The sequence below is a fragment of the Leucopleurus acutus genome (genome assembly GCF_964270905.1).
Source record: "Leucopleurus acutus genome assembly, chromosome: 3".
Lineage (NCBI taxonomy): Eukaryota > Metazoa > Chordata > Mammalia > Artiodactyla > Delphinidae > Leucopleurus > Leucopleurus acutus.
The window spans coordinates 99951153-99976171 of record NC_139145.1 but is presented as its reverse complement, the minus strand read 5'-3'; the positions used below and the strand labels follow the sequence as shown (position 1 = coordinate 99976171).

General features: G+C 38.6%; 1 protein-coding gene across 6 annotated transcripts in view; it reads right to left on the bottom strand.

Annotated features, from left to right (window-relative positions):
- Positions 1-25019, bottom strand: part of MCTP1 (multiple C2 and transmembrane domain containing 1) — a gene marked incomplete at its 5' end in the record, with an annotated part of 535475 nt that overhangs the window by 186809 nt on the left and 323647 nt on the right. For all 6 annotated transcript variants that reach the window (XM_082836435.1, XM_082836436.1, XM_082836437.1 and 3 more), the window contains 2 exons: positions 1669-1762; positions 6606-6792. In XM_082836435.1, coding sequence (XP_082692561.1) covers positions 1669-1762; positions 6606-6792 — 281 coding nt within the window. The remainder of the gene's footprint in view (positions 1-1668; positions 1763-6605; positions 6793-25019) is intronic.

The window sequence follows — 25019 nt, the reverse complement described above, 5'->3', positions numbered from 1 at the left end:
TCCCCTACCCCGCAGAAAATCCTGAAGAAAAGTGAAGATATTTCCCATGATGGTGAACATCTTGGCCATGAATTCCTGAATCTACCTGCTGCTGGGAATCAAAGGCTGGCCAGAACCTCTGTAGTGTAAAAGCAGCCCTGAGTTCCTGTTCTGGTCTTTAAGTTAATGTCCAAAGTGAACAACAACAAAAAAAGCAGTTAGTCAACCATTCACTGTTGACTGTTGGTTCTAATAACGAAAGCAGCATAATAATTTAGAAATAATTGTGTCCAGATTATTTTGATTTTAACCACACCAGAAATAAAATACAAAGTGAATAAACTTAGCATTCACTAATTGTTTAGTACAAGGAGCCAAGTCAGTATATTTGCAAAAAGATTACAAACAATCCTCTCTCCCACTATTTTCAGGTATGCCTATTTTGAAATAATATCTGACAGTTGTTATTATCTTCTTGGTTACAAATGAGTTGATAAAATCCTCTTTAAAGAAACTGTAAACTCTCAACATTTTTACTTTTATCATACAGTAAATAGTCATTCAATACTATGCAAACATTAAAAAATTTTAAATATTGCCATTTTTGAACAGACATCTGCTATTTTAGTTTTAAGGCATGTGATCTTTTAATTAGGTTTTGATTCTGTTCCATGAATTAAGGGCAGCAGTGATCATGTAATGGGTTTGCAAGCCCTTATATGGTAGGAAAAATACATTTCTCCCCTTCAAATAAGTTAGCTACCATTTAAGGGTCAACTTGCTGGCCATTCACAGTGGTAAGCATATTTCCACAAATAATAAGTGGATACTTTCTTTCAGGAACAGGGAAATCTGCACAAAATTGGTCAAATCAGTCCTATTTATTATCCACCTTGAGATGGACAATTTAAGGAATTGTATAAATACCCCCCAAAGCTTATGAAATTAAAGAATAAATGAATGCTCACATAGTTGCAAATTCAAAACAATAATTTAATGCTGGTAATTGATGAAATAATTAATTAATCAACATGTCACAGAAACAGCAATATCCAAATCAGGAAGCTTTAAGACATCATACTGAGTCTGGCATTTTTACAGGCCTGCTTCTTGGTTAAAAAAAAATTTAGAACAATGCAGATGTTTAGTTTAGATCCAGAATGATCTCTGGGATGTGCTAGGGAATTTGGACAGCTAAGGAATTGTATCAGCAACCCAAATACCAACAGTTGATACCAAGGAATTGAGTATTATGTAGCTAAACTTTTCAGTGAATTATGCAACAGATTTCATGCATGTTTGAATTATTAGTGTTGATGCTACAATATCATCTGAGGGAAGTTGATACTGTCGAAGAGAAAAAGATACAGCATTACTACCCCAAAATGCCAAAATGATGAAACCTGGAAGAAATATAACCACTATGCTGACTAAACCTTGGAGAAGGCAACAATTCAAAAGTTGTTTCGCTTTTTATTGTTTACTTGTTAACATGTTACCCTTCTTTTAAAAAGCAGAGACAGTATAAAAATCAGGTGGATAGCAAATCTTTGTAAGATCAACAAACTTTGTATTATTTACTCTGATGATCGAGTCAGGTGAAATGAAAAGTTCAGTCATCAAATGGTGTATACCTTGCATGCTGCTTGATATAGGCTCTTACAAAAGGCAAACTGCATGGGCTCTTACCTGTGACATCAGCGGCCATTAACCCTTCTGCTCTGATCACTTTCACCTGGAGGAATCCCACATCTTTCAGGTTGTGAAATATCCGCAATGGGCTCTGAAAGAACCCAATATCAGTATTAGACAAGAAAGGTCATAAAGGGTCTCAAAGAGTGTGCTGAGGAAACATTAAGTGTTACAGTTGATCTCAGGATGCTGCTTAAGTTATCAAAGGGATATTTGTGTTTCTTCAGTACAGATGACCTTTCCACCATCAAGAATGTATACACACACACACACACACACACACACACATACACGCACGCACACACACATTTATGTAGATAATTGTTGCTATATAAGTAGATTTTTTTGAAAGAGTTAAAAATACCACAACATTTCTCCCCCGTAAGTAATTAGCAGTAGATGATGAACAATAAATTATAAAATACGACATGTCTGCATTCTTCCATCAGTCTCCTTTACCAAAGCGCTCCAAGAAATCTTTTATCTGTGGGCATGATGATTTGTAGACTATTGATTCTTAATACTGAATCTTAAGTTGTTGGTTAAGTAACACACTTCAGACTTTGGGAATAAGAAAAACAACATTAAATTAATTATTTTTCTACTCTTTTCTTCTTGGGCAGATTTGCAAATGGTAGGTGCTAGATAAGGGTTAAATTATTTAACACTATTTTCTAATATTTGATTCAAAAGACGTATTTCTACCACACACCTTTTAGGTGTTTTTAAAATTTATTTGTTTTATTTTTGCCTTCGAAAATAAATCAAGTTGATTAAAAAATAAATTCAAAAGGGACGAGTAATTTTTCTTCAATTTGTAATTTTGTTTTTCATTGTAGTAGGTATAGAAGTATACAAATTTTGATAGAAGAATCAGATCCAAATGCTGAAACCTATTTAATTTCATAAATTAATAATGGTAGCGTTTGAATAAGCGTAGACCAGAAGGAATTAAAAGAGGGATAGCAATAATTCAGAACTCTAATTAACAGACACAAATAGAGAGTAAAATCAACCTATAGAACACGATATGCATTCGTTTATTTATGCTTCATTGCATCTTTCTCATGACAAGATCAGCACTTTTATTCAGTAAATCAAAGGTGCTTCTTTATCATAATCGTTAAAATGCTTTAAAATCGGGAGCATAACATAGTTTTACCTAATAAAGTTATCTATTAAAATGTTACTACGGAACATTCCCATCTTTGCATTGAGAATGTGAGAAGATTGACAAGCACAAGCTTACCGCGATATTAACTTTATCAACCCCATGTGACTAGTCATTGTTTACACTGATGCTCTGACCTTGGCACACTGAGAGGAGGAAACGCAGATAGACGTGTAATCTCAGAGCCTAACTTTTAAAAAAGAGTGTTTAGCACAAGGATTAGCTCTTAATCTTTTATTGTTTTTAAACAGTTGTTTATCACCCAAACTGTGTTGAAACTACGCGGGTGACAGGGTTCAATAAAAATGCACTTCTCTCTCCATTTACATTCCTGTAAATTAAGGGTTTAGAAGCGGAAACTTTAGACCGCAGTATTATAATTCAGAGATTTGTAGGCATGTTGTCTTCCTAAGGTCGTAATGATCAGGTGTGGGAAGCTGCTTCTTATCTCAGAGCTTACTGAGTGTTACAGACCAGGTAAGTCTCCTAATCTAACGATGGAGAAGAGTTTTAGCAAAAGGTTCCTGTCCTTTAATTTTTAGGAGCCATTTAAACTAAGTTTCACTGTGACTAAAACAAATATCTTCAGTCAGAGAATCGTTTTCACACTGGTAACCTCATTGCAGAGTCACACTGCTTCTGGTGCTTCAGCTCCGAAGTTCTGCTTTCCATTTGGAGGAGTAATTATTATTTGAAGGTTTCATTTCCTCGAGTCAGCTGACGCTCAGTAATTTATTGCAAACTTCAACTGCTTAGGCCAGTAACACATGGATTATAATAAGAACATCAAAAAACAAAAAAGCAAAAAATGTAAATATATCAGTTTAAAAATATAACTTTAAGGAATGCTTCATCAAGAGGTATTCCTGCCTTGTTATTTATGGTTATTTTAGAAGGCCTCAAAACCTGGATGGCTTCTGAAGCCAGAAATTTCCATAGCAGAGGAATCTATGATTTGCTGTGCATCCTTTCAGCCCTCAATAGATGGGAAAAGATTGAAAGGCTCTGGAGAGGAGTCCTCTTTATTTTTTTAATGAAAGGCTGTATAATATATTTTCTCTATGGCTGCAGCAGCTGTCAGGGAGAGCAACTCAGTTCAGCTCTATTACGGGAGAGGCAATACCCCGTCCTATGGCATCGAGATGCTCTGAGGGGCCAGAACTGATTGACAGCTTGTCACCGTGACGTCTTATTCCATCTCTGTTATGGAGAAAATTAATGTCACACCACCAGCCTTATGACTCGCTGTCATCTTAGAACCGCTCACCTTTTATCAATGCTCTAAATAACATTTCAAGCCTATCGTCTCACGGTGGACAATCCGGTCAAGGGACATTAAATCAGATGACTGTGAAATGTCATAATAAAAATGGAATGCTAACAACTTCTTCTCTAAACTAGCTCCTCTGGTTTTTAAACTGTGACAAGGGGGAGCAAGGGTTCAGCATCCCCATTCTGAAAAGGTCATACAATCGCTCTTGGTCTACTACCCATTACTACCCGCCCCCTGTTGACCTTCCCTGCTTCCCCACCACCCGCCCCGCAAAAAGAAGAAAAAAAAAAAAAGAAAAATGGAATTAGCCATCTTTTCAGAATGGGGTGATCAAATAATGGCACACACAGTAACGTCTGTTTAATTTGTGGGGCTTCAATGCTTTGCAATGAACAGCTGAATGACAGCAACGGAGAACCTTTCCAGGGCTGTTTCTTATGAGAGTGGGGCAATCCACTTACTCTCCTCACCAGAACCAGAGCAAAATCAAATTCTTAGGTTGAACCTAAACTTAAAAAAATAAATACACAAGTTCTCACAGGAAAACATATGTATAATTCTCCAAATAAACTCTTTTATATTGTATGTTTCTCCAAAACAAGTGATATTTCAAACATCATACAGTATTCATTCATTTTATAATCTATAGAATAAAAAGGAAACACTCTGAAACCCTAAATCATAGATCTTCGTCCTTGCGTTGCTATGAGTAATCATAATACATGTGCTATATTACATACACTAGCTTCTTAGCAAATATGATTCTAAAGGGAGATACAGGCCTATGCTTGAAATTCAGGGCTTAAAAAAAAGTATATTTAAACTTGGTTCACTTTTTAGTATATTGAGCAGAATATAATCTGAGAATTAGCCGGGACATCCACATAATATTTTACATTTTACTGAAATAATAACTAATATTTGAAAGTAGGTATAGAAACAAATACTCAAATTCTAAATGGAAATGGCTGATTTAAGGAATCCCTTACAGCAAAAAGAAAAAAAAATAATAGCAATTGGATCATTTCTAATTACCTAGCCCGTAGTATCATTCTAATATATGGGATAGTATCAAATATTAATCCATCAAATACAATATTATAATACCTAGAATCATTTTTATATTAATATATGAATTAATTTCTTTAAAATTGTTTTAATTCATGAGTCTCACTTCTGTGAACAGGAGACTATGTCTTGGTGGGTACCAAAATGTGAAATAATTTTCACAACTGCAATTATATATTAGAAAAGGCCACACAATACCTTTGGCTCTTAGGTGGTTTAAAAATATATACTATTTAGCCTTGCTAAGTCACCTCTATTAAACTGTTTATGATAACACCATTGGTGGATGAGTTGTACAAGCATTAGCAGACAGCTGATTCAGTGGAGATAGCCAGAATAAATTTGCTGAAGCACACATCCTGCTAATCTGTTTGAAGAATATTGTAGAGCATTAGTACCAGCACTTCATGTTATCTGCACAGCCTGATAAGGTACATCTTTATTAAATTCAGTTATTGGAAGGATGTCAGTCAGCAAATAGGAATATTTTAAAATCTAAAAAAAAAAAAAGAAAATTAAGCGGTTCTTTGTTAGTCAGAGCTTGGTTTCATGACTGAGTGTCTAGAGGAGCCTTCTAAACACCTGGCAGCATTGTACAATACAAGCTTTGTAATTTTAAGTGCAAAAGCTTTTCTTTTTTCTTCCAGCTTCACGGGTACCGAGACATTCACTTTCTCGAGGCTTCACTAAGAGAGAACAATGGAGTAAGAGCTCCCCTCTCTGTTGATTCAAGAAAACTACATGGTGAGAAATGCAGACCGTGAGGATGCTGGGAAATAGGTAGATTTGGTTGTGAATGTTTGGGTTTGATAAAATTTGAGAAGGGTACTTATTTTAGTGACTCACTATGCCACCCTATCACTCTACATCTGATCGAAAGGTAAGAAAGCTTCCTTTTCATTATATTTCACATTCGATTTTTAAAAATTAAAGAAATGAAGTGAGGCTTTTCTAAGCAGTTGAAAGGAAAAATTATTTCTGTGAATATCCTCCAGTAACCAACCTACTAATTAAAAAGTAGGTGCAGTTAACTCCATTTCAAATTTGTAAAGACAAGGAAATCTTAATTCCAATGACAAATAATCAATGAACTCATTTTAAAGTATTATATAAACTCAACTTTCCATTACAGGAAGTTTCCCTGTATGATAATTTTGTGGTGTGATAAAATTACTGAGGAGAATCTCAGAATCTAGAACTTGCTCTGGAAGAGAGTTGAGAGAAGACCAGGTGTCTAGATATCCATGGGTACCCCAAGTGCTTCTGCAAAGATATGCACGGTATTTGCATCTGCCTAGCCTTCTGCTTCTGCTGATTCATCTGTCAGACAGCTTTGCAGATGTACTTCTATCACTCCATGTAAATTATTTACAACCTCTTCTAGTCACCCATGACCCTGAAGGAGGAGGCTTACATACGTACATATCTCTTTAATATTTCCTCGCGTTCTTTTGGGTCCTCCAGGGAGTTGATGGAGAGGTCAGAGATGCTGACTGTGGCCGAAGCTGTCAGGGTGACCAGCAACACCAGGTGCCCCTCCCCTTCCTCCAGCTGCAACACTAGCTTGTGTGTCTGTTCCCTACTGAGAGCCGACAGGTCGATCTGGCACCTAAAAAGAAATGTTTTGAATTAGCAAAAGGCTTTTTTTTTTTTTTTTTCCCACATCAAACAGTGGAGGTGCAGGCTGCTCAGAGCTATGTGAAAAATAAATCAATGGAAATACCATTTGGACCACTGGAAGCATATGTATTTCATGTCAGCTGACTTCACAAAATTCAGACTCTGATTATTTTAGTATCTAATTGCTTATTTCTTGTAAGATGCAAAAAAATGTGCTTATCTGATTTGATTACTACCCACTGTCACCATATTTATAAATCAGTAGGGGCTTTCAGTCCCTAGATTGCCCAGATCAGTGGGGCTTTGCTTACAGAGATTAATATGAGCTGTCTAAAGAGGCAAACTACCAAGAGTGAATTTTTGTGTCACTCTAAAACAATAGGTGTTTTGCCCTCGTTCTGAAATGTTATTAAGCAGAGAATAGACCATTTACTATGATGATGTCATACGTTTTACATTTTTAAAACCATGCCAATTTATTCATAGAACACTGCATAAATCTAAGTTAACAAACAAACAAATCCTCTGAAAACATTATAGCTGGAGTGTTATGTACGAGAGTTGCCTGAAGAGAGACTTTGTAATAGTATGGCAACCCATGCTCGATATATCACCTCCTCAGAGCTGAACACTTTGCAGACTCTTTTCATAAAAATGTCAATTGATTTGGGAGAGAAAGATACTGTGGTGACCAAAACCACAAGGGCAATAAACAGAGAGAAAGGGGGCAGACATGAATAAAAGACATTTGAAACAGGAAATAGCCAATTATAAGAATAGATGTGGTATCGTCCTAAACAAGGGGTGGTCAGCTATTAGGGACAGATTAAATTTTTGCCCCTTCTTATTCTTCACTCTATTTACTGTTTATTATTTTGCTTTTAAGTTAAACATCTGTGAATAGGGCCTCAAAGCTTATGGTTGAGTTCAAACATCTTTAGTGAGAGTGATTTTAGAAACTGAATCAAAGTTTGACATTTATGTTTTATTTTTGCCTATCAAAAATGACATGAAAGATAGCCAGACTAGGAACAATTGGGAGAAAGAGGAGTATAGATGCAAGAAATGAAGAAGAATAGAAACGTCCTGGTCAGTGATAGAAAATCTGCATGCACTAAATGCTAACTATTGAGACAGCAGGAAATTAGGGTCTGTACCAAGTCAGGAAAACATCTTCCTAAAGTTAGGATGTATATCAAGTAACCTCACTGTTTCTGCAAACACAATATCCATTTCAAAATACTCTCATGCTGTCCCCTTAGATTCTAAATGATGAAAAAACATATCAAATGCCTTATTTAATATTCAAATTTTAATTGGAATTAGTTCTTAATAATACCTGGAACAAATTTAGGGTTAAAAAATGCAATGGTGAAGAACAGCTAATCAAATGCATTCTCTAATAAAAAGGAGAAAAATGAATATGATTTTCTACAGATCTTTCCAGCATCTGGCACAGTGCCTAACCTATAATTTGTTGAATGTGAATGAATCTTTGGACTAGATTGAGAGTATAACACTGGAGAATTGAACAGGGATGACAGTTCAGATAGTACTTTTGGTTAGTTAACTTGGGACCAAGAAAGGTATTTCACTCGCTCTGATCATGCATTTCCAGTCCTGCTCATGCCCTATTCCTATGTATGATACTGCATCATTCTTAAAACACATTGAAACCTTCTGGAAGATTCCTTTTATGCCTATTACCATTAAGTGCTGGTCATTTAGGTGTTGGCCTTCCTCCTCTTTTATATATATTAGAGTCATTGCACTTAATTCTTTAGAGTTGGGGAAGGTGTTCTAAAGATGCAGTCCAAGAACTGCAGACTGGCCACTCTCAGATCAAAGCTGGTCCATAGATTTGTTGTTTTTATTGTGTTAAAAGAGTTTTGAATTTAAATAACTTTAAAGAGAGAGCAAATGTCCTCTGAGTTATTGTCCCCAATACTGTCTAACTTACAGCTGGACTATTTCACTTAATTCTGTACCCAGTGCCAATAGGCATAAGGATTTGTGATCCTCAAAATCTCCTTAATTTACCAATGAGGAAACTGAGGGCCAGAGAAGTCACATGAATCAATGGAGATACACAGTCAGTAATTAGCAGAGCCAGACCTGAACCTAGCACTCTGGAATCTAAGAGCTAGGCTTTTTCCTTAACCGGTCTGTCATTGCTGTAATTGTGCATCCTGGAGGAATGTGCTATGTGAGGCAGCTCTTAAATGGGGTGATATCCAGACTTGTTTTTTTGTTTGTTTGTTTTGTTTTGTTTTTGCGGTACGCGGGCCTCTCACTGCTGCGGCCTCTCCCGCTGTGGAGCACAGGCTCCAGACGCGCAGGCTCAGCGGCCACAGCTCACGAGCCCAGCCGCTCCACGGCACGTGGGATCCTCCCGGACTGGGGCACGAACCCGCGTCCCCTGCATCGGCAGGCGGACTCCCAACCACTGCGCCACCAGGGAAGCCCCTCCAGACTTGTTTTGAACAGGACACATTAACTCAGGTTTCAAGTACAGAAGCGTGTTATTTTTATGCTTTAAAAATATGTATGAACTAGGAAGAATGCTGTAAGTAATTGCTCTTAGAAGACGATAAACTAAGAAAAAATTACAAATTGAATTTTAAAAGCTATGGAACTAATAAAATTTAAGTTACCATTGCACATCTATAGGAAGGATTATACTTTTCTGCTGCAACTAAATTTTCAATATTGGGTACACTCGTAGAAACAGTCCCAGGTTCTGTCCTATATTTAATGGTTCAGAATTTTGACTATAATCATTCTAATATAGAAAATGCCTATGTATACAAATATTTTGAAAAGAGAGCATTAATTAATTCAAGATGCTTTTTGCTAGTTGAGGTTACTCAGATCTCCTATTCATCTAAAGACTCTGCTGAGGAGTAATCCTCAGATGCCATTTAAAGCAAAATGTCACCTGATAACCAAGCAAAAGTGTCCTATTAACTTCAGGATAAAGTCAACATTACAGCATCACCGATATCTGCATTAAATGGGTATCGAATCAGATTATTGCTGGAATTTGGTGGAGAAAAAGCTTTTGCTATTCCTTTGTTGTTATTGAATAAATATGAACAAAGATGGAACTCCTGCGACATACTGTATTGCAAAGTGAATTCAGGACTAATTACTAGGGGCCAGTGCTATGGTTTGAATGTTTGTGTGCTCTCCAAAATTCATATGTTGAAATCTAGTGCCCAATGTGATGATACTAAGAAGTGGGGTGGTTGGGAAGTGATTAGGTCATGAGAGTGGAGCCCTCACGAATGGGATTAGTGCCCTTATAAAAAAAAGCACAAGAGAGATCCCTCACCCCTTCTGTCACGTGAGGACACAGAAGAAAACAGCAGTTTATGAACCATGAAACCAGACACCAAATCTGCCTCTACCCTGCTGAAAAAAGTCTGAATGCTGGTGCCAGAAGGCAGACAATCTAACTAATATCAAATTGTCTTCTAAGGAGCACTGGGGGGGGGGGGGGCGTGCATCCAGGTCACCATGCATGGAGTGAAAAAGGGAGTGTGGATTCTCCTCTTTTGTTCAAAGAACAGCTCCCCTTACATCTGTTTTATATCTGGGTTCCACAAGGAACTCCTGGGTCCTCAGCTGCCTGCTTTGCCTCAGCCTCGACTTTGGCTGGGTCTTTCCAAGGGGCTGGTCTTCATCCCACCACTGTGACCAAACAGCTGGGCTTGAGTCCTCATAGGTCTTCCACCTGGGGCTGGCCTAGGACTGTCCTAACTTTCACTTGCCCAAATGGGCTGAGCACTCTGCTTGGCTGCCACTGTGCATCTAGGCCCAACTGCCACATGCCCCAAATTTCTGGCTTCTAAGGCCACTTCTGCACTTGGATAAAAAGCCACACCGTGGAGTATGGGATCTGGCTTCCTGATCAACTGCCAAAGAAACCAGATGAAACAATGCAGAAGTTTTCTCCTTACGGGGTGAACTTAGATCAGTGGCATAGGTGATGGGAAGATAACTCCCCATGCCTTCCACCCTCTCACAAACCATTCCAAAGCAGGATTCTCCATATTGCCTATCCACATGTGGCCAAGTGGGCACACCTGCTGGGCAACCACTGTGTCTCTGAAACACAGGGAACATGGCCAGCCCAGTAACTTATCACCGTGCATTACTTCCTAGTCTTCCCTGCCTCATGTTCTTTCTCTCTCACTCTCAGGACCTGGGATTGTACCTCCCAATTAAGTATCAGCACCTAATCCCTGCCTCAAGCTCTGCTTCCTAGGGAACCTGGTCGAAGGCAAAAATTATTGGTACCATTTAATCCCCACAGTTACAGATGTCCAAAACCCAAACCTGACCATGTCCCACTCCTGGCCCCCCACCACCTATAAAATATCCTTAGTAAGGCAATGGGGCACTCCACAACCTACCATCAGCTTGGGTGTCATTTGTTGACTTACACTTACTACTTAAGTAATTCCTGACAGCTTGTAATTCTCCCATCATCCATGCTAGGGCTCACCTGTTTCTTTGTGTTTGCATGAAGCAACCCCTCTGCCTGAGATGATGTATCTACCTATGTTTGCTTGGCTAATTTTGAACTAATTCTCATTGAAATGTCTTTTCCTGTCAATCTCCTGATACACCTCAAGGGCAGGCACCTAGCGCAGAGCTGGAATATGGCTGGTGCTCTGTAAGTATTAAAGTACTTACGGATGAGGAGACAGAGGTTCAGAAAGGCGACAGTGGCAGAGCCAGGATTAGCATGTAATGTGCTCATGCTACCATTTCTACATTGTCTTCCCAGAGAGTGGGTTGATTTCTTTCCAACACTCACTCGTTCACTCATTCATTAACTATTTATTAAGTGCACTCTGTGTCAGGCCTCTGTTAAATTTGGGGGATTCAGCCCTTTCTAAGCCTTCTGGTTTCTCACATCCTTATTTCCGGAACTACCGCAGACCTAGCGTGTTGCTTTTAGTGAAGTCATTCGGCTTCAGAGTTCGCGTCAGGGTTCAGAACACCAAAGTTTTAACAAAGCTGAATTATTCATTAGTATTGTGATATCAAGCGAGTTACAAACTTTTTGTGCATCAGCTTTCCTCGTTTATGCCTTCTCTTTGCATAGAATTGTAAAAACACAGGAATAACAGATGAAAAACTACTTTGAAAAGATGAAAGTACTATGTAACTATAATATGTAGTTTTATTATCTCATATGCCTTAGTTTGATATTGTACAATTTTAAAATGTACTGTCTGTTCCGAACTCATCAGTCAATCAATCATCAATAGAAGAACCAAAAGAGACTCAAAACTGAGATTGGAGAGCTATTTTCTTACATTCCACAAATGGAGAAACTGAGGCTCAGAGGAATTAAGTGATGGCAAGACTTCACATTTACTGACTTCCATAGCAAAGCTTGAAATTCTTTGCACCTTTTAAAAATTATATGCATTACTTAGTCACATGAAAGGAATATATCACATTTATTTGGTGACGTCTTCCCCTAAGTTCAAGGAGAAAATTTGCAGTATTCTTGTCACCTTTTTTCTCCCCGCCTTTCCTTCTGCCATGCCTAAACCAGTAACCAATGATAGTTTTACTCAGATGAAACAGTTTTGTGATTAGCACCGTTGATGTACACACGGGGTACAGGAAGTAAATGTTAGGCCTATTTGGATGTATTTTTTAATTTAAAATAGGACAGGATTCAAACTTCATAAATATTTTATATATGCATTAACACTGGTAGCCCATACATCAGATATGTCACGTGTGACCTGCAAGTATTTTGAGGGATGAGCAGAAGCTGCATGACATGGGGGGGTTGACAGTGGCCCCCGAACTTGCTGACTGGCTTTCAGTGAATTGCAGTCCACATATGCTCGGTTAGGTGGACTTACGGATTATATCATCTAGTTTTAACTGAACTAATCCTCACAAAATGGACAGTGGCTTTAAAAAGTCCCAGGAAGTTAGGAGGTTGGGGTTAACATACACACACTACTATGTATAAAATAGGTAATCAACAAGGACCTACTGTATAGCACAGGGAACACTACTCAGTATTCTGTAACAACCTATGTGGGAAAAGAATCTGAAAAAGAATAGATATATGTATATGTATAACTAAATCATTTTGCTGTACTCCTGAAACTAACATAACATTGTAAATCAACTATACTCCAATGTAAAATAAAAATTAAAAAATAAAAGATCCCAGTAAAGAAACTGTGGATTGAATATAGTACTAATTGAACAAGCACAAGTGAACAGAATGATAAACAAGAACACACAGAGTTGACACGTTTACTCCTAGCCCATCTGTCTGTCAGCTACACTCTGATTCTGATTTACAAACCAATAATGTGGCATAATCAGATATAGCAAGAATTCAAACAAAATTCAACTTAAAATTATCAGGAAGAACATCTGCAACAAAAATTTACATCTCCTCTAACAAGGAACTTCTAAGTGTGTTTTGTGCCCTGAAGTACTAGCTCATGATATTATGAAGCCATCATGATAAGAGGACATTTAAAAATGAAGCCTTCAGGACAGGAAGACAAGCCTCTATAGAATTTCTTTGGTGGGGGGGTCATTTCTAAAAACACATTTTACTAATCTGGACCAAATTTAACGATAAAATTAGGAAGTTTTTTGAGATTTACTGCATGAGAGCTACTTTACGTTAGTAAAACAAACACATAGTATAAGATCTCATATTATAAATCAATATGATACATAATTCTTTAGAATCTTTGCATTTTAAAGAATTCAATAGGTAACCACTAATGTGTTTTCAAGTTTCACGATTATGCAGTGAACACGCCACCTCTGACATTACTAACTGCTAATGCAGTTATTGCCTTTCTGTTGTCAGCAGTTGTCACTGTCCAACTGTCTTTGGGGAGATGGCTTTATCAGAGCATACTTCTACAAACTTGGGAGCTTCCCCATTCATTGCCTCGAAGGTAAGCTATTTAATACACACACTGTCTTTGGAAACTGCATGGTGCATGGAGACTGTCTTTGGAAATGCCTATCGTAGACAAAATACTGCAGTGAGTATAAACTTTCTGAGAAAATCTTTAGCAGAAAAACTAGTAAGCCATATATATTTGGCTTAGCTTGAGTTTAGGAAAAGCCAAGACAAGGATCAATGACATTCTTTACTGAAATACTGTCTCTCTCCCAAATAAGATATTTCACTCAATCCTTAGTAAGAAAAATGGTGAAATAGAAAGATTTCATTAAACACTCTCTTCAGTTTAGAATTTTCTGACTAGTTATCTTTGTGCTTTTTTCAAATTAATAATGAGGCAGGACTGCTCCTACACTTATTTACATAGGAAGTAGAACAATCGTCGTAGTATTTATATCACAAATAAGAAACACTGCAAACCAGAATCTATAGAGTGTCAAATGCTCAAACGCAGTGACCTTCAACTTTAAGAAAACATTAATTTGGTTAACATGCAAAGTCAAAGGCTGTTTTCCTCATTTTCCACACTATACCTGGACAGACATACATGTACTATGTATATAGTACATAGGAGGTACTCATTCCACATTCTCTTTCCTTTGGCATTAAATATAGAGTCATAGATTTATTTTATGGTTGAAAGCATTTGTTCTTCACCCGGAACTTGCCCATTTGGGATAACTTTTTCTTCTATATTATTAATAAAAATTGTGTTGAACTAGAACTCTCTACTGAAGTGTACATCTATAGCACTTTATTGCCATGGGCAGTACCATTGCCTCGGCCCTGATCACAATGCAACAAATAAAGTTAGTAGTAATCCACTAACCTAAAATATATATGCCCCAAATCAATGCCACTTTAAAGATAAAAAAGCATTTTGCACACTAATAAATAATGCTATAAATCTTGCTATATTGGATTGCAAATAACTCTGACTGAATGAAATTGCTTGACATGGGATTTACTTACTCTGCACGTTCATAAAAACAACTTGTTCTCTGACAGCACTCATTCTTGGCAATTTACCAGAGCTGTCAGCAGACAATTTGTTCAGATTACTGCTCTGCATAAAAGTGTAACAATCCTGAGGATTTATTAGCTGATTATCGTAAAGGTGGCAGTCCGTCTTGCCTGCCAAAATGCAGGTGATCAGAAAGTTAAATAATTACATGCAGATTAACATTATTTCACCTTCACTTGAAATCTGTAGTTTAGCGACAGATAAAATTTGTTGTTCAAACTTGCAGTACGGTGCACACCACCCAAGTGGGTTTACCGACTTCTTGGCACTTTATCGAGCCCTTAATGGCTTCAGGACATACTGAATACCAGACCGAGGTGAAAGGGGCATGGACTTTAAAATCGGGAGTGCTGGATTTGAGTCTCAGATCAATCACCCCAAATTCACACTAGCTGAACAATCTCTAAACCTCCTTTTTTGCTATACCTCTAAACCTGCCTCACTTTTTGCACTGGCAAAATTGGTACAATAGGAAGCATCCTTGTTACCCCCTAATATTGAACTAATGTATGTAATAATAGTGCCCTATACAGTGTAAAGCACTATTATTATTGTTTCTTTCCATTCATGGTACATTTATTTTTGTGTAAAATTTAACAACCAGATGGCATTAACTCACTTGATATTATAATGGTGAAAAAGTTATAAGTATCTTGGTAAATGCATAGGCTACTTTTTATTCAAATGTAACCATTCAGTATTTTTTAAGTACAAAGATTACTCAGACACCTAAACATTTTAACCCATTAATTCTCCCTTTTGAATTATATACAAATATCTTTCTTAATTATACTGAAACTTTGTACTTTTCACTAAGGCACGCTGTTCCAATTGCCTTTGCATTAACATCAGGTGTCAAATGCTATATTTATTTAGAGAAGGAAGAGCCATAATTTCCAGTATTCAGTCAAACTTCAGGTATTTAGCAAATATTTATTAAGCACCTATTACTTGCCACATACCTTAATAGGTATTGAGGATGCCACAATAAACAAAGCACACAATAAACAAAGCACACAAAAACCCCTGCCTTCATGAAGCTCACATTCAAGTGATGGAAAATACATGATAAAATAAGTAAGTGAAATGCATCGTACGTCAAATGGTGATTACTTCGATGGAGAAAACAAAGCAGGATAGAAGAAACGTAATGTCAAGGAAAAGAAGTTTCGATTTTAAATAGGGTTGGTATCGCTATCACCCTGATGTGACATTTGTGCATAGACCTAAAGAAGGTAAAGAAGCAAGGCAGGTGGACACCTGAAGAAAGAGTGTCACAGATGGAGGGAAAGATCCTGAGGTGGGGAGGTATATGGTGCACCTGAGGAACAGCAAAGAGGCTGGGACAGAGCAGAGGGAGGGAGGGGCAAAGTAGCAGAAGTTCAGGGCAGAGGGATCGCAGGGCCAGATCACCAGGAGCATCAGAGGGCTCTATGAGGATACTGGTTGTACACAGACTGAGATGGGAAACAACTACAGGGCTTCGAGCAGAGGAGTTAAATTATTTTGTTGATGTTATGTGGAAGGAAGGAGAACAGGAGGCTCTTGCCGCTGCCCACATGAAACTGACAGTGGCTTCAACAGGAAACAGAATGATTGAGATGATAAGGGTGATTTCTGACTATATTCTGAAGGAGAAGTTTGCAAGTTGCTGAATGGACTTGATGAGAATGAAAGAAAAGAATAAAAAATGACTCCAAGATTTTTAGTGTTAGCAACGAACGAGAGAGAGAATCCTGACGGAGGAGCAGATTTGGGGCGCTGTGGGTGAGAAGTCTGGCTTTGGACCTGCTGAACTGGAGAAGCCCATTAGACGTCCAAATGGAGATTTCAAGCAGGCAGTTGGACGTGGAGTTAAGGAGTGGATCTATATGTTTGTCGTTGTCAATCTTAGGTGGTATGGAAAGCACATAGGTGGGTGAAGGCACCATGGGGGCAGGTATAGACAGAGAATATGCCCAGGGAGTGACCTCTGAGGGTCTCCAGAATTAAATCAGGAGGAAAACGAGGAAAAATCTGCGGGGGAGATGAAGAAAGAGCATGTGATGAGGTAAGAAGAAAACAGAGCCCTCTGTTCTGGAAGCCAACTGAAAAAAACCTGTTTTAAGGAAGGAAGCTATCAGACAAGTCCAGCGTGGCTGCTAATCAGGTAAGATGTAGGTTAAACACTGGCCATTGAATTTAGCAACGGGGTGGTCACAGGTGACCTTGACAAGAGCAGTTTGTTGGGGGCAAAAGCCTGACTACGTGGGATCAAGTGAGAATGGGAGTGGCTACTGTTCAGTGTAAAAATAGTTTTCACTGTGTTGACACACCAGATTTGCAAGTGGCTCTTTCATTCAAAGCCAGTCTCATCTTTGTAATAAACAAACAAAGCCCTGTTATAGAGTATACACTTAAAAAAACACATTTCAAAAATCATTATATGTGGGAGACCTTCAAGATGGTGGAGGAGTAAGATGCAGAGATCACCTTCCTCCCCACAGATACACCAGAAATACATCTACACGTGGAACAGCTCCTACAGAACACCCACTGAACGCTGGCAGAAGACCTCAGACCTCCCAAAAGGCAAGAAACTCCCCACGTACCTGGGTAGGGCAAAAGAAAAAAGAAAAAACAGAGACAAAAGAATAGGGACGGGACCTGCACCAGTAGGAGGGAGCTGTGAAGGAGGAAAGGTTTCCACACACTAGAAAGCCCCTTCGCGGGCGGAGACTGCGGGCCGCGGAGGGGCGAAGCTTCGGAGCCACGGAGGAGAGCGCAGCCACAGGGATGCGGAGGGCAAAGTGGAGAGATTCCCGCACAGAGGATCAGTGCCGACCCGCACTCACCAGCCCGAGAGGCTTGTCTGCTCACTCGCCGGGGCGGGCGGGGCTGGGAGCTGAGACTCGGGCTTCGGAGGTTGGATCCCAGGGAGAGGACTGGGGTTGGCTGCGTGAACACAGCCTGAAGGGGTTAGTGCGCCACAGCTAGCCGGGAGGGAGTCCGGGAAAAAGTCTGCACCTGCCTAAGAGGCAAGAGACCATTGTTTCCCGGTGCGCAAGGAGAGGGGATTAAGAGCGCCGCCTAAACGAGCTCCAGAGACGGGCGCGAGCCGTGGCTAACAGCGCGGACCCCAGAGACTGGCATGAGACGTTAAGGCTGCTGCTGCCGCCACCAAGAAGCCTGTGTGCGAGCACACGTCACTATCCACACCCCCCTTCCGGGGATCCTGTGCAGCCCGCCACTGCCAGGGTCCCGGGATCCAGGGACAACTTTCCCGGGAGAACGCACGCACGGCGCGCCTCAGGCTGGTGCAACGTCATGTCGGCCTCTGCCGCCGCAGGCTCGCCCCGCATTCCGTGCCCCTCCCTCCCCCAGGCCTAAGTGCGCCAGAGCCCCCGAATCAGTGGCTCCTTTAACTCCGTCCTGTCTGAGCGAAGAACAGACTCCCTCAGGCGACCTACACGCAGAGGAGGGGCCAAATCCAAAGTTGAACCCCGGGAGCTGCGCGAACAAAGAGAAAGGGAAATCTCTCCCAGCAGCCTCAGGAGCAGCGGATTAAATCTCCACAATCAACTTGATGTACCCTGCATCTGTGGAATACATGAATAGACAACAAATCATCCCAAAATTGAGGCAGTGGACTTTGTGTGATTTTGTCTGTTTAGCTTTACTTTTACCATTTGTCCTAGGGTTCTGTCTGCCTGTTTTTTTTTTTTTTTTAGTATAGTTTTTAGCACTTGTTTTCATTGGTGGATTTATTTTTTAGTTAGGTTGCTCTCTTCTTTCTTTTTTTAAGTTACTTTTTAATTTTTTATTTTTAATAATATTTTTAAATAATTTTCTTTTCTTTTCTTTCTTCCTTTTTTTCTCCCTTTTCTTCTGAGCCATGTGGCTGACAGGGTCTTGCTGCTCTGGCCGGGTGTCAGGCCTGTGCCTCTGAGGTGGGAGAGCAAAGTTCAGGACATTGGTCCACCAGAGACCTCCTGGCTCCATATAATATCAAACATCAAAAGCTCTCCCTGAGATCTCCATCTCAACGCTAAGACCCAGCTCCACTCAACGACCAGCAAGCTACAGTGCTGGACACCCTATGCGAAACAACTAGCAAGACAGGAACACAACACCACCCACTAGCAGACAGGCTGCCTAAAATCATAATAAGGTCACAGACACGCCAAAACACAGCACCGAATGCAGTCCTGCCCACCAGAAAGACAAGATCCAGCCTCATCCACCAGAACACAGGCACCAGTCCCCTCCACCAGGAAGCCTACACAACACACTAAACCAACCTTACCCACTGGCGGCAGACACCAAAAACAACAGGAACTACGAATCTGCAGCCTATGAAAAGGAGACCCCAAACACAGTAACTTAAGCAAAATGAGAAGACAGAGAAACACACAGCAGATGAAGGAGCAAGGTAAAAACCCATCAGACCAAACAAATGAAGAGGATATAGGCAGTCTACCTGAAAAAAGAATTCAGAGTAATGATAGTAAAGATGATCCAAAAATCTTGGAAATAGAATGGAGAAAATACAAGAAACGTTTAACAAGGACCTAGAAGAACTAAAGAGCAAACAATGATGAACAACACAATAAATGAAATTAAAAATTCTCTAGGCGGAATCAATAGCAGAATAACTTGAGGCAGAAGAACGGATAAGTGACCTGGAAGATAAAATAGTGGAAATAACTACCACAGAGCAAACTAAAGAAAAAAGGATGAAAAGAATTGGGGACAGTCTCAGAGACCTCTGGGACATTAAACGCACCAACATTTGAATTATAGGGGTCCCAGAAGAAGAAGAAAGAAACAAAGGGACTGAGAAAATCTTTGAAGAGATTATAGTTGAAAACTTCCCCAATATAGGAAAGGAAATAGTTATTCAAGTCCAGGAAGCACAAAGAGTCCCATCCAGGATAAATCCAAAGAGAAGCACGCCAAGACACATATTAATCAAACTACCAAAAATTAAATACAAAGAAAAAATATTAAAAGCAGCAAGGGAAAAACAACAAATAACATACTAGGGAACTTCCATAAGGTTAACAGCTGATCTTTCAGCAGAAACTCTTCAAGCCAGAAGGGAGTGGCAGGACATATTTAAAGTGATGAAAGGGAAAAACCTACGACCAAGAAAACTCTACCCAACAAGGATCTCATTCAGATTTGACGGAGAAATAAAAACCTTCAAAGAGAAGCAAAAGCTAAGAGAATTCAGCACCACCAAACCAGCTTTACCACAAATGCTAAAGGAACTTCTCTAGGCAGGAAACACAGAGAAAGAAAAGACCTACAATAACAAACCCAAAACAATTAAGAAAATGGTAATAGGAGCATACATATCGATAACTACCATAAATGTAAATGGATTAAATTCTCCAACGAAAAGACACAGACAGGCTGAATGGATACAAAAATAAGACCGTTATATATGCTGTCTACAGGAGACCCACTTCAGGTCTAGGGACACGTACAGACTGAAAGTGAGGGGATGGAAAAAGATATTCCAGGCAAATGGAAATCAAAAGAAAGCTGGAGTAGGAATTCTCATGTCAGACAAAATAGACTTTAAAATAAAGAATATTACAAGAGACAAAGAAGGACACTATATAATGATCAAGGGATCAATCCAAGAAGAAGATATAACAATTGTAAATATTTAAGCACCCAACATAGGAGCACTGCAATACATAAGGCAAATGCTAACAGCCATAAAAGGGGCAATCAACAGCAACACAATCACAGTAGAGGACTTTAACACCCCACTTTCACCAATGGACAGATCATCCAAAATGAAAATAAATAAGGAAACACAAGCTTTAAATGATACATTAAACAAGATGGATTTAATTGATATTCTTAGGACATTCCATCCAAAAACAACAGAATACACTTTCTTCTCAAGTAGTCATGGAACATTCTTCAGGATAGATCACATCTTAAGTCACAAATCAAGCCTTGGTAAATTTAAGAAAATTGAAATCGTATCAAGTATCTTTTCTGACCACAACACTATGAGACTAGATATCAATTACAGGAAAAAAATCTGTAAAAAATTTTAAAAATGGAGGCTAAACAATACACTACTAAATAACCAAGAGATCACTGAAGAAATCGAAGTGGAAGTCAAAAAATTCCTAGAAACAAATGACAATGAAAACGCGACCACCCCAAACATATGGGATGCAGCAAAAGCAGTTCCAAGAGGGAAGTTTATAGCAATAAAATCCTACCTCAAGAAACAAGACACATCTCAAATAAACAACCTAACCTTACACCTAAAGCAATTAGAGAAAGAAAAACACAAATACCCTAAAGTTAGCAGAAGAAAAGAAATCATAAAGATCAGATCAGAAATAAATGAAAAAGAAATGAAGGAAACGATAGCAAAGATCAATAAAACTAAAAGCTGGTTCTTTGAGAAGATAAACAAAATTGATAAACCATTAGCCAGACTCATCAAGAAATAAAGGGAGAAGACTCAAATCAATAGAATTAGAAATGAAAAAGGAGAAGTAATAACTGACACTGCAGAAATACAAAGGATCATGAGAGATTACTACAAGCAACTCTATGCCAATAAAATGGACAATCTGGAAGAAATGGACAAATTCTTAGAAATGCACAACCTGCCAAGACTGAATCAGGAAGAAATAGAAAATATGAACAGACCAATCACAAGCACTGAAATTGAAACTGTGATTAAAAATCTTCCAACAAACCAAAGCCCAGGACCAGATGGCTTCACAGGCGAATTCTATCAAACATTTAGAGAAGAGCTAACACCTATCTTTCTCAAATTCTTCCAAAATATAGCAGAGGGAGGAACACTCCCAAACTCATTCTACGAGGCCACCATCACCCTGATACCAAAACCAGACAAGGATGTCACAAAGAAAGAAAACTACAGGCTAATATCACTGATGAACATAGATGCAAAAATCCTCAACAACATACTAGCAAACAGAATGCAACAGCATGTTAAAATGATCATACACCATGATCAAGTGGGGTTTATCCCAGGAATGCAAGTGTTCTTCAATATACGCAAATCAATCAATGTGATAAATGATATTAACAAATTGAAGGAGAAAAACTATATGATCATCTCAATAGACGCAGAAAAAGCTTTAGACAAAATTCAACACCCATTTATGATAAAAACCCTCCAGAAAGTAGGCATAAAGGTAACTTACCTCAACATAATAAAGACCATATATGACAACCCCACAGCCAACATTGTTCTCAATGGTAAAAAACTGAAACCATCTCCTCTAAGATCAGGAATAAGACAAGGTTGTCCCCTCTCACCACCATTATTCAACATAGTTTTGGAAGTTTTAGCCACAGCAATCAGAGAAGAAAAAGAAATAAAGGAATCCAAATCAGAAAAGAGGAAGTAAAGCAGTCACTGTTTGCAGATGACATGATACCATACATAGTGAATCCTTAAAGACTCTACCAGAAAACTACTAGAGCTAATCAATGAATTTGGTAGAGTAGCAGGATACAAAATTAATGCCCAGAAATCTCTGTCATTCCTATACACTAATGATGAAAAATCTGAAAGAGAAATTAAGAAAACACTCCCATTTACCACTGCAACAAAAAGAATAAAATACCTAGGAATAAACCTACCTAAGGAGAAAAAAGACCTGTAGTCAGAAAACTGTAAGACACTGATGAAAGAAATTAAAGATGATACAAACAGATGGAGAGATATACCATGTTCTTGGATTGGAAGGATCAACATTGTGAAAATGACTATACTACCCAAAGCAATCTACAGATTCAATGCAATCCCTATGAAACTACCAATTGCATTTTTCACAGAATGGGAACAAAAAAAATTCACAATTTGTATGGAAACATGAAAAACCCTGAATAGCCAAAGCAATCTTGAGAAAGAAAAACGGTGGTGGAGGAATCAGGTACCCTGACTTCAGACTCTACTACAAAGCTACAGTAATCAAGACAGTATGGTTCTGGCACAAAAACAGAAATATAGATCAACGGAACAGGATAGAAAGCCCAGAGATAAACCCACGCACATATGGTCACCTTATTTTTGATAAGGGAGGCAAGAATATAAAATGGAGAAAAGACAGCCACTTCAATAAGTGGTGCTGGGAAAACTGGACAGCTACATGTAAAAGAATGTAATTGGAACACTTCCTAACACCACACACAAAAATAAAATGGATTAAAGACCTAAGTGTAAGGCCAGAGACTATAAAACCCTTAGAGGAAAACATAGGCAGAACACTCTATGACATAAATCACAGCAAGATCCTTTTTGACCCACCTCCTAGAGAAATGGAAATAAAAACAAAAATAAACAAATGGGACCTAATGAAACTTAAAAGCTTTTACACAGCAAAGGAAACCATAAACAAGACCAAAAGACAACCCTCAGAATGGGAGAAAATAATTGCAAATGAAGCAACTGACAAAGGATTAATCTCCAAAATTTATAAGCAGCTCATGCAGCTTAATATCAAAAAAACAAACAATCCAATCCAAAAATGGGCAGAAGACCTAAATAGACATTTCTCCAAAGAAGATATACAGACTGCCAAAAAACACATGAAAGAGTGCTCAACATCACTAATCATTAGAGACATGCAAATCAAAACTACAATGAGGTATCACCTCACAGCAATCAGAATGGTCATCATCAAAAAATCTAGAAACAATAAATGCTGGAGAGGGTGTGGAGAAAAGGCAACCCTCTTGCACTGTTGGTGGGAATGTAAATTGATACATCCACTATGGAGAACATTATGGAGTTTCCTTAAAAAACTAAAAATAGAACTACCATATGACCCAGCAATCCCACTACTGGGCACATAACCTGAGAAAACCATAATTCAAAGAGTCATGTACCACAATGTTCATTGCAGCTCTATTTACAATATCCAGGACATGGAAGCAACCTCAGTGTCCATGGACAGATGAATGGATAAAGAAGATGTGGCACATATATACAATAGAATATTACTCAACCATAAAAAGAAAGGAAATTGAATTATTTGTAGTGAGGTGGATGGATCTAGAGACTCGTACAGAGTGAATTAAGTCAGAAAGAGTAAAACAAATACTGTATGCTAACATATATATATGGAATATATATTAAAAAAATAAGGTTCTGATGAACCTAGGGGCAGGATAGGAATAAAGACTCAGACGTAGAGAATGCACTTGAGGACCTGGGGAGGGGGAAGGGTAAGCTCACACGAAGTGAGAGAGTGGCATGGACATATATACACTACCAAATGTAAAATGGATAGCTAGTGGGAAGCAGCCACACACAGGGAGATCAGCTCAGTGCTTTGTGACCACCTCGAGGGGTGGGATAGACAGGGTGGGAGGGAGAATCAAGTGGGAGGAGATATGGGGATATATGTATACGTATAGCTGATTCACTTTATTATAAAGCAGAAATTAACACACCATTGTAAAGCAATTATACTCCTATAAAGACGTTAAAAAAAAAAGGGAAAAGAAAAAAAAAAATCATTATATGTGACCCAAACTGGAAAATAAAGTGAATAATAAAAAAACTATAACAACAGTACACTAGTGTGTGTAGATAATCTAATCCATTCACGTGTTCCAAATTTGGGACTAATTCAGACAGGATCCTTAAAAACCATTACTAGACATTGATGGGAGAGTATTACCCTCCATGGTCAACTTTAAATTTATTCACCATCCACCAATCAACTCCCAGAAGTCTCTAATTTCTAAGTGAATTGAGGCGTATCTTAATTATTCCCACCCCCCACACACACAAAAAGATAATTATGTGACATGATAGAGGTGTTAACTATAGCTATGATGGCGATCATGTTACAATATATAAATCTATTAAATCAATACATTGTACACCTTAAATTTACATGTTACATGTAAAGTATGTTTCAATAAAATTAATTAATTAAAAAAATTTAATACAGACAGAGAATGTTGCAACAGCTTGCAAAAGGGTTCAGAAAGAGTCATGTACCACAGTATTCATTGCAGCTCTATTTACAATAGCCAGGACATGGAAGCAACCTAAATGCCCATCGACAGATGAATGGATAAAGAAGATGTGGTCTTGTTTATGGTTTCCTTTGCTGTGCAAAAGCTTTGAAGTTTCATTGGGTCCCATTTGTTTATTTTTGTTTTTATTTCCATTTCTCTAGGAGGTGGGTCCAAAAGGATATTGCTGTGA